At 32.8% G+C, this 14,038-nt stretch overlaps 1 protein-coding gene across 1 annotated transcript; it reads left to right on the forward strand.

The window, feature by feature from the left end:
- The first annotated feature begins 5,974 nt into the window (after positions 1-5,974).
- On the forward strand, positions 5,975-11,132 carry LOC138322365 (uncharacterized). The gene is made up of 2 exons (XM_069266406.1): positions 5,975-6,087; positions 10,843-11,132. The coding sequence occupies exons 1-2, from the start codon at positions 5,975-5,977 to the stop codon at positions 11,060-11,062; spliced, it is 333 nt and encodes a 110-aa protein (XP_069122507.1). The 3' UTR covers positions 11,063-11,132.
- The last annotated feature ends 2,906 nt before the right edge of the window (positions 11,133-14,038 follow it).

Below are 14,038 nucleotides of genomic sequence, written 5' to 3' on the forward strand. Positions count from 1 at the left end.
GTTATCATGTGTGTGTATATGTTGATGTTATCATGTGTGTGTATATTTGATGTTATCATGTGTGTGTGTTTGTTGATGTTATCATGTGTGTGTGTTTGTTGATGTTATCATGTGTGTGTATATGTTGATGTTATCATGTGTGTGTATTTGTTGATGTTATCATGTGTGTGTATATGTTGATGTTATCATGTGTGTGTATATGTTGATGTTATCATGTGTGTGTATATGTTGATGTTATCATGTGTGTGTATATGTTGATGTTATCATGTGTGTGTATATGTTGATGTTATCATGTGTGTGTATATGTTGATGTTATCATGTGTGTGTGTTTGTTGATGTTATCATGTGTGTGTATATATGTTGATGTTATCATGTGTGTGTGTTTGTTGATGTTATCATTTGTGTGTATATGTTGATGTTATCATGTGTGCGTATATGTTGATGTTATCATGTGTGTGTATATGTTGATGTTATCATGTGTGTGTATATATTGATGTTATCATGTGTGTGTGTTTGTTGATGTTATCATGTGTGTGTGTTTGTTGATGTTATCATTTGTGTGTATATGTTGATGTTATCATGTGAGCGTATATGTTGATGTTATCATGTGTGTGTATATGTTGATGTTATCATGTGTGTGTATATGTTGATGTTATCATGTGTGTGTATGTGTTGATGTTATCATGTGTGTGTGTTGATGTTATCATGTGTGTGTATGTGTTATTCATGTGTGTGTGTATGTGTTGATGTTATCATGTGTGTGTATATGTTGATGTTATCATGTGTGTGTATATGTTGATGTTATCATGTGTGTGTATATGTTGATGTTATCATGTGTGTGTATATGTTGATGTTATCATGTGTGTGTATATGTTGATGTTATCATGTGTGTGTATATGTTGATGTTATCATGTGTGTGTATATGTTGATGTTATCATGTGTGTGTATATATTGATGTTATCATGTGTGTGTATATGTTGATGTTATCATGTGTGTGTATATGTTGATGTTATCATGTGTGTGTATATGTTGATGTTATCATGTGGGTATATGTGATGTTATCATGTTTTTGATGTTATCATGTGTGTGTATATGTTGATGTTATCATGTGTGTGTATATGTTGATGTTATCATGTGTGTGTATATGTTGATGTTATCATGTGAGTGTATATGTTGATGTTATCATGTGTGTGTATATGTTGATGTTATCATTTGTGTGTATATGTTGATGTTATCATGTGAGTGTATATGTTGATGTTATCATGTGAGCGTATATGTTGATGTTATCATGTGTGTGTATTTGTTGATGTTATCATTGTGTGTGTATATGTTGATGTTATCATGTGTGTGTATATGTTGATGTTATCATGTGTGTGTGTTTGTTGATGTTATCATGTGTGTGTGTTATGTTGATGTTATCATGTGTGTGTATATGTTGATGTTATCATGTGTGTGTATATTGTTGATGTTATCATGTGTGTGTTTTTGATGTTATCATGTGTGTGTATATGTTGATGTTATCATGTGTGTGTATATGTTGATGTTATCATGTGTGTGTGTATGTGTTGATGTTTATCATGTGTGTGTATATGTTGATGTTATCATGTGTGTGTATATGTTGATGTTATCATGTGAGGTATATGTTGATGTTATCATGTGTGTGTATATGTTGATGTTATCATGTGTGTGTATATGTTGATGTTATCATGTGTGTGTATATATTGATGTTATCATGTGTGTGTGTTTGTTGATGTTATCATGTGTGTGTGTTTGTTGATGTTATCATTTGTGTGTATATGTTGATGTTATCATGTGAGCGTATATGTTGATGTTATCATGTGTGTGTATATATTGATGTTATCATGTGTGTGTGTATATGTTGATGTTATCATGTGTGTGTATTGTTGATGTTATCATTGTGTGTGTATGTGTTGATGTTATCATGTGTGTGTGTATATGTTGATGTTATCATGTGTGTGTATATGTTGATGTTATCATGTGAGCGTATATGTTGATGTTATCATGTGTGTGTATATGTTGATGTTATCATGTGTGTGTATATGTTGATGTTATCATGTGTGTGTATATGTTGATGTTATCATGTGTGTGTATATGTTGATGTTATCATGTGTGTGTATATGTTGATGTTATCATGTGTGTGTATATGTTGATGTTATCATGTGTGTGTATATGTTGATGTTATCATGTGTGTGTATATGTTGATGTTATCATTGTGTGTGTGTATATGTTGATGTTATCATGTGTGTGTATATGTTGATGTTATCATGTGTGTGTATATGTTGATGTTATCATGTGTGTGTATATGTTGATGTTATCATGTGTGTGTATATGTTGATGTTATCATGTGTGTGTATATGTTGATGTTATCATGTGTGTGTATATGTTGATGTTATCATGTGTGTGTATATGTTGATGTTATCATGTGTGTGTATATGTTGATGTTATCATGTGTGTGTATATGTTGATGTTATCATGTGTGTTATCATGTGTGTGTATATGTTGATGTTATCATGTGTGTGTATATGTTGATGTTATCATGTGTGTGTATATGTTGATGTTATCATGTGTGTGTATATGTTGATGTTATCATGTGTGTGTATATGTTGATGTTATCATGTGTGTGTATATGTTGATGTTATCATGTGTGTGTATATGTTGATGTTATCATGTGTGTGTATATGTTGATGTTATCATGTGTGTGTATATGTGATGTTTTTTTTTGATGTTATCATGTGTGTGTATATGTTGATGTTATCATGTGTGTGTATATGTTGATGTTATCATGTGTGTGTATATGTTGATGTTATCATGTGTGTGTATATGTTGATGTTATCATGTGTGTGTATATGTTGATGTTATCATGTGTGTGTATATGTTGATGTTATCATGTGTGTGTATATGTTGATGTTATCATGTGTGTGTATATGTTGATGTTATCATGTGTGTGTATATGTTGATGTTATCATGTGAGCGTATATGTTGATGTTATCATGTGTGTGTATATGTTGATGTTATCATGTGAGTGTATATGTTGATGTTATCATGTGAGTGTATATGTTGATGTTATTATGTGTGTGTATATGTTGATGTTATCATGTGTGTGTATATGTTGATGTTATCATGTGTGTGTATATGTTGATGTTATCATGTGTGTGTATATGTTGATGTTATCATGTGAGCGTATATGTTGATGTTATCATGTGAGTGTATATGTTGATGTTATCATGTGAGTGTATATGTTGATGTTATCATGTGTGTGTATATGTTGATGTTATCATGTGTGTGTATATGTTGATGTTATCATGTGTGTGTATATGTTGATGTTATCATGTGAGTGTATATGTTGATGTTATTATGTGAGTTTATATGTTGATGTTATCATGTGTGTGTATATGTTGATGTTATCATGTGTGTGTATATGTTGATGTTATCATGTGTGTGTATATGTTGATGTTATCATGTGTGTGTATATGTTGATGTTATCATGTGAGTGTATGTGTTGATGTTATCATGTGTGTGTATATGTTGATGTTATCATGTGGTGTATATGTTGATGTTATCATGTGTGTGTATATGTTGATGTTATCATGTGTGTGTATATGTTGATGTTATCATGTGTGTGTATGTGTTGATGTTATCATGTGTGTGTATATGTTGATGTTATCATGTGTGTGTATGTGTTGATGTTATCATGTGTGTGTATATGTTGATGTTATCATGTGTGTGTATATGTTGATGTTATCATGTGTGTGTATATGTTGATGTTATCATGTGTGTGTATATGTTGATGTTATCATGTGTGTGTATTTGTTGATGTTATCATGTGTGTGTATATGTTGATGTTATCATGTGTGTGTATATGTTGATGTTATCATGTGTGTGTATATGTTGATGTTATCATGTGTGTGTATATGTTGATGTTATCATGTGTGTGTATGTGTTGATGTTATCATGTGTGTGTATATGTTGATGTTATCATGTGTGTGTATATGTTGATGTTATCATGTGTGTGTTATATGTTGATGTTATTATGTGAGTGTTATATGTTGATGTTATTATGTGTGTGTATATGTTGATGTTATCATGTGAGTTTATATGTTGATGTTATCATGTGAGTGTATATGTTGATGTTATCTTGTGTGTATATGTTGATGTTATCATGTGTGTGTATATGTTGATGTTATCATGTGTGTGAGTGTTATATGTGATGTTATCATGTGAGTGTATATGTTGATGTTATCATGTGAGTGTATATGTTGATGTTATCATGTGAGTGTATATGTTGATGTTATCATGTGAGTGTATATGTTGATGTTATTATGTGAGTGTATATGTTGATGTTATCATGTGAGTGTATATGTTGATGTTATCATGTGAGTGTATATGTTGATGTTATTATGTGAGTGTATATGTTGATGTTTATATGTGAGTGTATATGTTGATGTTATATGTGAGTGTATATGTTGATGTTATTATGTGAGTGTATATGTTGATGTTATTATGTGAGTGTATATGTTGATGTTATATTATGTGAGTGTATATGTTGATGTTATCATGTGAGTGTATATGTTGATGTTATTATGTGAGTGTATATGTTGATGTTATTATGTGAGTGTATATGTTGATGTTATCATGTGAGTGTATATGTTGATGTTATTATGTGAGTGTATATGTTGATGTTATCATGTGTGTGTATATGTTGATGTTATCATGTGTGTGTATGTGTTGATGTTATTATGTGAGTGTTTATGTTGATGTTATCATGTGAGTGTATATGTTGATGTTATTATGTGTGTGTATGTGTTGATGTTATCATGTGAGTGTATATGTTGATGTTATCATGTGAGTGTATATGTTGATGTTATTATGTGAGTGTATATGTTGATGTTATCATGTGTGTGTATATGTTGATGTTATCATGTGTGTGTATATGTTGATGTTATCATGTGTGTGTATATGTTGATGTTATCATGTGTGTGTATATGTTGATGTTATCATGTGGTGTTGTTGATGTTATTATGTGTGTGTATGTGTTGATGTTATCATGTGTGTGTATATGTTGATGTTATATGTGTGTGTTTATGTTGATGTTATTATGTGAGTGTATATGTTGATGTTATCATGTGTGTGTATATGTTGATGTTATCATGTGTGTGTATATGTTGATGTTATCATGTGTGTGTATATGTTGATGTTATCATGTGTGTGTATATGTTGATGTTATCATGTGAGTGTATATGTTGATGTTATCATGTGAGTGTATATGTTGATGTTATCATGTTTGTGTATATGTATGATGTTATATCATGTGAGCGTATATGTTGATGTTATCATGTGTGTGTGTATGATGTTATCATTGTGTTATGTGATGTTATTGTGTGTATATGTGTGATGTTATATGTGTGTGTATATGTTGATGTTATCATGTGAGTGTATATGTTGATGTTATCATGTGTGTGTATATGTTGATGTTATCATGTGGTTTATATGTTGATGTTATATGTGAGTTTATATGTTGATGTTATCATGTGAGTGTATATGTTGATGTTATATGTGAGTGTATATGTTGATGTTATCATGTGTGTGTATATGTTGATGTTATTATGTGAGTTTATATGTTGATGTTATTATGTGAGTGTATATGTTGATGTTATTATGTGAGTGTATATGTTGATGTTATTATGTGTGTGTATATGTTGATGTTATCATATGTGTGTATATGTTGATGTTATCATGTGTGTGTATATGTTGATGTTATCATGTTTGTGTATATGTTGATGTTATCATGTGAGTTTATATGTTGATGTTATTATGTGAGTTTATATGTTGATGTTATCATGTGAGTGTATATGTTGATGTTATTATGTGAGTGTATATGTTGATGTTATTATGTGAGTGTTTATGTTGATGTTATCATGTGTGTGTATATGTTGATGTTATCATGTGAGTGTATATGTTTACTTCATTGCCCTTCAGATATGCGATGATGTCATATGGATACGGACGAAGCCGAGGAAGCCGAAATAGGTATGGCTATTACAGAAACTATTATGGGAAGCGTTACAGGCAAGTCACTGTCTGAAACTATACGACCAGACACTTTAACCTCTCCATATCCTATCTTAGCGTCAGTATATTTCATCCGCAATGTCCTCGTCAGACATTTTCTAATTTTCTAACTACCATTATGCATGTGTTTTTCTCTCGTTTCACTTCTGCTCGATTTAGTTTGCCCACGGGATTTCGAGAACGCACCTGCGTCGCCTCCTCGTGACAGTTCACATTAACACAATTAGTGTAATGTAATTGCCGTTGTGTTTTTCGTTGATACCATGATTATTTAGCGAGGTACTCTATTCCGTTCACATTAGCCCTTCATCGCAACACGTTATAAAGCACTGTTTGATCACATTCATTAAAAATACTCAATTTAGAAGTATTTGATATATATTTGCTGAAATAATTTTCGAATCGGTGAAACCTGACTACAAAAATGAATGTGATTTTGTCTTCCTTACAAAAGTTATCCGATTTCACACTAGTGGTTGTACCTTTAATTATTTTTTTACTCTCCTAATGTTAAAGTGTGATTAAACTTTCAAGCTGTTTCAAAGAAGGAATCTTCAGTTGCCATTTAGGTCTGTTAAAAATGACCCCCGTGACGAGCGGAAAGAGTTCGGTGAATAAAATTAAAGAATATGATTTTATGATTGAACCTCAACTTGATTTTGTTTGTGACTCATATAGAACGAATTTTAATACGATTGTTGATTTAGATGCATTTTTTCATAAATCAAAATAGTTTATACATTAGGTACAATCACTGTTACAACCCACTTTGAAAAATTAAGGCACTTATTGAAAAATATTGAAAATTCCCAGTGTATAAATCATTACTAAAAAACCTAGCCCAATAGTTCAGTGCTGACTATGCTAATGTGATTTGTTACTACCCACTTTGAATAAATAACGCGCTTTGAAAAATAATTTTAAAGTGCATTAAACATGGTGCAGGTTCAACGCACTTTGAAAATATTGTATTATTTCATTTTGCGTTAATATGGTACATATCAACACTCTTTGAAGAAAAGTTGTTAAGGTATGAAACAACTCTCATTATTTGAATACTGTGTAAAGTAGAAACATCATAAATAAACACAAACATGTACTATTTATTAATTATTCAAATTTGTTGAGGTCAACGTTGTAATATCACCCTAAGGACCGTCAACGTGGGGTCATGACCCCACTTCTGATTACAATCAGCTGGTCAATCGAATTCGTTAATATGGCTATTTTAATCAAAAAAATATGCAACTGGTGCGCGAATAAATAATATCAATTTGCGTGAAAAACTGTAAACATAAGGAATAGATTTTTATTTTGTTGAGGTTATGAGGGTATAATGATAATGGAGCACGTGTAGATTATGTAACCTCAACAAAATAAAAATCTCTTCCTTAATTAAAGGGATAAAGAATTATATTTACAAGGACTTACAAAAATGAGGTTTGAAAAAATCCTATGTACCTTCTTAACTCACAAGTCAACGCAGTTTGAAATAATTGTTCAAAGTGCGTTGAACCTGCATCATGTTTAACGCATTTTGAAATAATTTTTCATAGTGCGTTATTTATTCAAAAGGGGTAGTAACAAATCACATTATCATAGTCAGCACTGGGAATTTTCAATATTTGTTTGCACGTTTAGCTTATGATCTTGGCAGTTTTAGTTTTGAATGCACTTTATAGCTTCTTTTGCTCTTTACACTGATATTTTCGCTTTTGTTATATTTTAATCATTTTTTTAGCATTTTACCTTTATTCACAATTTTACATTTTCATAACTTGAAATTATTTCGTGTATTACTAAATGTCTTTATCAGACGGATATTGTAATAACACAGAAGTATTAGCACAAACCATGATAAAGTCACAAGGATTTGGATCCAGATTTGTAATAACACAGAAGTATTAGCACAAACCATGATAAAGTCACGAGGATTTGGATCCAGATTTGTAATAACACAGAAGTATTAGCACAAACCATGATAAAGTCACAAGGATTTGGATCCAGATTTGTGATAACACAGAAGTATTAGCACAAACCATGACAAAGTCACAAGGATTTGGATCCAGATTTGTAATAACACAGAAGTATTAGCACAAACCATGATAAAGTCACAAGGATTTGGATCCAGATTTGTAATAACACAGAAGTATTAGCACAAACCATGACAAAGTCACAAGGATTTGGATCCAGATTTGTAATAACACAGAAGTATTAGCACGAACCATGATAAAGTCACGAGGATTTGGATCCAGATTTGTAATAACACAGAAGTATTACCACAAACCATGATAAAGTCACAAGGATTTGGATCCAGATTTGTAATAACACAGAAGTATTAGCACGAACCATGATAAAGTAACAAAGGATTTGGATCCAGATTTGTAATAACACAGAAGTATTAGCACAAACCATGACAAAGTCACGCACGAGGATTTGTATCTAGATTTGTAATAACACAGAAGTATTAGCACAAACCATGACAAAGTCACAAGGATTTGGATCCAGATTTGTAATAACACAGAAGTATTAGCACAAACTATAATAAAGTCACAAGGATTTGGATCCAGATTTGTGATAACACAGAAGTATTACCACAAACCATGATAAAGTCATGCACGAGGATTTGTATCCAGATTTCTAATAACACAGAAGTATTAGCACCAACCATGATAAAGTCATAAGAATTTGGATCCAGATTTGTGATAACACAGAAGTATTAGCACAAACCATGATAAAGTCACAAGGATTTGGATCCAGATTTGTAATAACACAGAAGTATTAGCACAACCCATGATAAAGTCACAAGGATTTGGATCCAGATTTGTAATAACACAGAAGTATTAGCACAAACCATGATAAAGTCACAAGGATTTGTATCCAGATTTGTGATAACACAGAAGTATTAGCACAAACCATGATAAAGTCACGAGGATTTGGATCCAGATTTGTAATAACACAGAAGTATTACCACAAACCATGATAAAGTCAAAAGAATTTGGATCCAGATTTGTAATAACACAGAAGTATTACCACAAACCATGATAAAGTCACAAAAATTTGGATCCAGATTTGTGATAACACAGAAGTATTAGCACAAACCATGATAAAGTCACAAGGATTTGGATCCAGATTTGTAATAACACAGAAGTATTAGCACAAACTATAATAAAGTCACGAGGATTTGGATCCAGATTTGTGATAACACAGAAGTATTAGCACGAACCATGATAAAGTCACGAGGATTTGGATCCAGATTTGTGATAACACAGAAGTATTACCACAAACCATGATAAAGTCACAAGGATTTGGATCCAGATTTGTGATAACACAGAAGTATTACCACAAACTATGATAAAGTCACGAGGATTTGGATCCAGATTTGTAATAACACAGAAGTATTAGCACAAACCATGATAAAGTCACGAGGATTTGTATCTAGATTTGTAATAACACAGAAGTATTAGCACAAACCATGATAAAGTCACAAGGATTTGGATCCAGATTTGTAATAACACAGAAGTATTACCACAAACCATGATAAAGTCAAAAGAATTTGGATCCAGATTTGTAATAACACAGAAGTATTACCACAAACCATGATAAAGTCACGAGGATTTGGATCCAGATTTGTGATAACACAGAAGCATTAGCATAAACCATGATAAAGTCGCAATGATTTGTATCCAGATTTAAATTTTAGCTACCTGCATATGGTTAAAACATGTATAATAATAACAGCGGATACGTCGTAGTACCAATGTTACAGATTATCTTCATGAACTCTGGTTTCCATGGTGATTGATAGCCACTAAGTTTCATTGTCTTCTTAGTGACAAGCAATAGTCATCTTAATTTAACGTTCCGGGACCTCTATTTCCATGGCGTCATCAGGGTTTACTCCTACATCGTATAGCCCACTCTATTTACTAAAATTGTTACCGGTAATCCACACTAAGTAAAGCTTTGTTTCAATTGGTTTGTGTTTCATAGAATTGATTAATTCCATCAAACTACATCACTTCTTAGTTTAATTCGCTTTTTTGTGTTAGAAAATATAATTTGTGATGTTTTCTCACGGAAACTGTGACAATCGGTTCCTAATTCTTATTATCGAAAGGATCTAAATAAATAAACCATCAATAATTAGTTCTTTGATGAATACCAGTTATATTCCACCTCACGAGATGGAATATTACTGGTATTCATCACGAAACATGGAATATTCTGTTTATGTATTTATTTTCGTTCCCATTTTTCACGTACAAACTGATGAGCTAAGAATCAAAATGATATTTTCACTGTCAAAGCTGCATTCCAATTGGTCAAAGGCTAGTGAAAATATCAACATTTATGTTTTTACTGGAATGAAGTATATCGCTTTTATGTTCACCGTATAATCTTATATTTCACTGCGTTTTCTCGCTTCCATTTACAGAAAACCATCACTACTAGTTCTTCCACAGGTTATCCCGCAATTGTATTTTACAGAGTTATTTGCCCTTGCGATTATTACGTCGTATGTTTGTGAGCATAACGTCATATTTCTACAAAAAAATGACGTCATTCGTGTGCACAAACTAATGACGTATCAATCAAAATGATATTTTCACTATCAATGCTGCATTCCCATTGGTCAAAAGCGAGTGAAAATATAAAAAGTGATATTTTCACTCCAGTGAAACATATTTTCACCATAAAACCTTATATTTCACTGCGAAAAATGTAATAAATTGATTTTGTTCATTTCAGGTATTACTCCTACTGGCAGCCCTGGACCCGACTCCCCAACAAACAATGTTACCGACAGAGATGTAACACAAGCAAAGACTGTTGTCGTCACCACAACATCTGTGACAGAACTGCTAAAATTTGTTATGATTGTTGGTATGGTTACCCATGCCGGAACTCACGTGATTGCTGCGAGAGATTCCCCCGCTGCAGCTCTAGAGGAAGAATGTGCACCAATTAGAGTGTACACACACGCATGACGTCATCCAACCCTCCTCGCTCATGAAAATAAATCCATACGACGCCTGTTCTATTTTTGCTATGCCTTTTTTGTGTCGAGGAATGTAATTCTTCTCATTTCCACATGTCCCTATTTATGACATCCATGGTAAACCCACTGTACAGAGAATACAATCTAACTTCCGGTTTTATTAACCCATTCATTGTGTAATCACTGTCGTTTTTTCATTAAATATTTTGATTTGAATAACAAAAGTTTTTTATTTCCATTTTATTATTTAATGTTGTCATGTATTTGTGTCTATACCAACAAAGGCCTAGAGTTAAACCCCTACAGACTACTCAGTGGACAAACTGTTAAACACCAGTCAAATTTTCATGAAATGTGTGATTTGTTCTGATTCGGCAAATGCACAGTGGGTGGAAGACAACTCAAACGTCTAGGCAAATTTGTGACTTTGTCAATACAATATCGATGACGTCACTATTTTCGACATATAACGACGTTATGGTAATGATGGTGTGATCAAAATAATGGAAACTTCATCATTTTTTGATGCTGTGAAACAGCAATCATAGGTACGCTAAGCGAGCCTGAGCACATCAAAACAATAATAAGAATCCGCGATGAAAATTAAATGCTTGTTACTTTCACACCCTTATTGAAGGTATGAAATAATAAAACACACATGTACAATAATTGTCACAACGATAATCGATATTTACAATTACTCAATCAGTGATGTTTTCCGATGTTTACTTAGAACTATTTCGTTTTGATCTTGGTTCAGATCTTGTATATTCCCGAAAATCACACACAACGCCTTCTTAATTTAATCCTCCGCAGTAGTTTTTTCTTAGTTTATCAATCTAGTTGAATGGTACAAAATTGATGCTATAAATGATAATTAATTATATTTGTTTTAATGATTTATATTAAAAATAAGATTTAATGTGTTTGCAAAAGCCTTTTATTTGGTTGACGTTGCGAACTAAATCTATTGAAATCACTACGCTCTCTTCCATCTAGAGATGTGAAATCTCGCGTTGCCTCACTTTAAACGTCATTGCTATTAGGCCTTTCAATCGCAATATTTCTGTTGTTTTTAAATGGATATTGATTAACTTATTTTCTTTTCTTTTAAAGAAACATTGATGAAATTGATGATTTCAGTAATTAATATGTGTATATAGATTACTTACATGTATTAAACGAAAATGACACTCAGATTTTAACCAGAGTTATTGGTTTAATAAATCTACTTATTTCAAAAATAAGAAATTTTAAGATATAAAATATATTTCAGTCATTTCAGGGAAAAAAACCTATTTAACCTATGGTGGTTGAATCAACTTAGATTATAATAAAATAATAAATATCTTTTGTTTAACTCCAAATTTCAACATTGTACGTTATATAAATACAATGTTCTACAACATGTTAACTAAATTTAATATAAATGATAAACCAATTCTTTTATTCCTTTGTCTGAGTCCTTCATTCACAGCATCTATAAGTGGCCTTGGCACTTTGATTCTTTTATGAGGGGAGAAAAATAATTTTAGAAAAAAGGGTAGATCAAGTGGACATAGATATCTCAGTCCTCGTGTAACATTCCGGTTAGTCAACACACGGCACGCCTCGTGCTGGCCAGTCAGACTCATTCACTGGGGCTATCCCAGGCCACTAGACACATTCATGTAAGATTATATTAAAACAGGAGGAAACACATAGAGAAATATTACCTACGAGCAGTGATAGACACTTGTAGCAGCAGCATATGCTATATAGGATTTAGTCTGACGGTGTATATTTGTGCGTTGTGTGTGTTCATTCGCAGGGAATTGCGTTGTGTGAAAATTGTGTGAATGAAATATTTTTAGAACCCAGGTACATCCTAAACTGTTACACATCAGTCTGGTTTATCTTTTAAATGTCGTTTTCCTTATTTTTTTATGAATCCTACTTGTGTACATACATATGAATATTACTTCCTTTTGTTCCTTTCAGATGGTGGACTAATCAAATCGCCTTTCGTCTATGCTCCGTATGTCCGTTAACAATTCTTGTCGCCACTATTTCGCAGAAAATACTGAAAGATCTGTCTCAGCTTTCATATGTATGTTTTTCTAGGTTGCGCTTATTGCATTTTGGGATTGGTCGGTCAACAAAATGGCCAACCGGCCGCCATCTGGGATTTTCGCAGTTAAAGTTTGTTACCGTTAATTCTCAAAAAGTATCAAAGGGATCTGTCTCAAATTGTATGTATAGATTCCACATAGTTTTTTACCGTTATTTCTCAGCAAGTAACGAAGGGATCTTTCTCAAATTTCTATTGTGGGTTCCCTAGGACCCTAGTTGTGCATATTGTATTTTAGGGCTGGCCGGTTAACAAAATGGTAGTAGTCGAAATTTGTTACTGTTATTTCTCAGAAAGTACCAAAGGGATCTGTCTCAAATTTGATATGTGGGTTCCCCTAGGGCCCTAGTTGTGGTGGTGGCCGAGATGCCCCGACATATTACGACAAGCCCTCCACCCCTGGGTCGCGAAGTTCGAATCCCATGTGGGGCAGTTGCTAGGTTCTGACCGCCGGTCCGTGGTTTTTCTCCGGTTACTCCAGGTTTCCACCACCATCAAATCTTACACGTCCTTACATGACCCTGGTTGTTTATAGGACATAAAAACAAACCTTACCAAAATGGTGAGCTATCCAAATCGCCTTTCGTCCGTGGTCCGTCCTTCCGTCCGTTAACAATTTTTGTTACCGCTATTTCTTAGAAAGTATTAAAAATCTCTTATTATTCCCTTATCTAATATGTAGGTTTCCCTAGGACTGTAGTTGGTTGTGTATGTTGCATTTTGAGACATATCTATCAACAAGATGCCCGACAGGCAACCATCTTGGATTTTGATATTTGAAGTTTGAATAAGCAGAAATAAAGACCCCTCTTTCCATTGTCAGACATAGATCATTC

The sequence above is a fragment of the Argopecten irradians genome, chromosome 4 (assembly GCF_041381155.1).
Source record: "Argopecten irradians isolate NY chromosome 4, Ai_NY, whole genome shotgun sequence".
Taxonomy (NCBI): domain Eukaryota; kingdom Metazoa; phylum Mollusca; class Bivalvia; order Pectinida; family Pectinidae; genus Argopecten; species Argopecten irradians.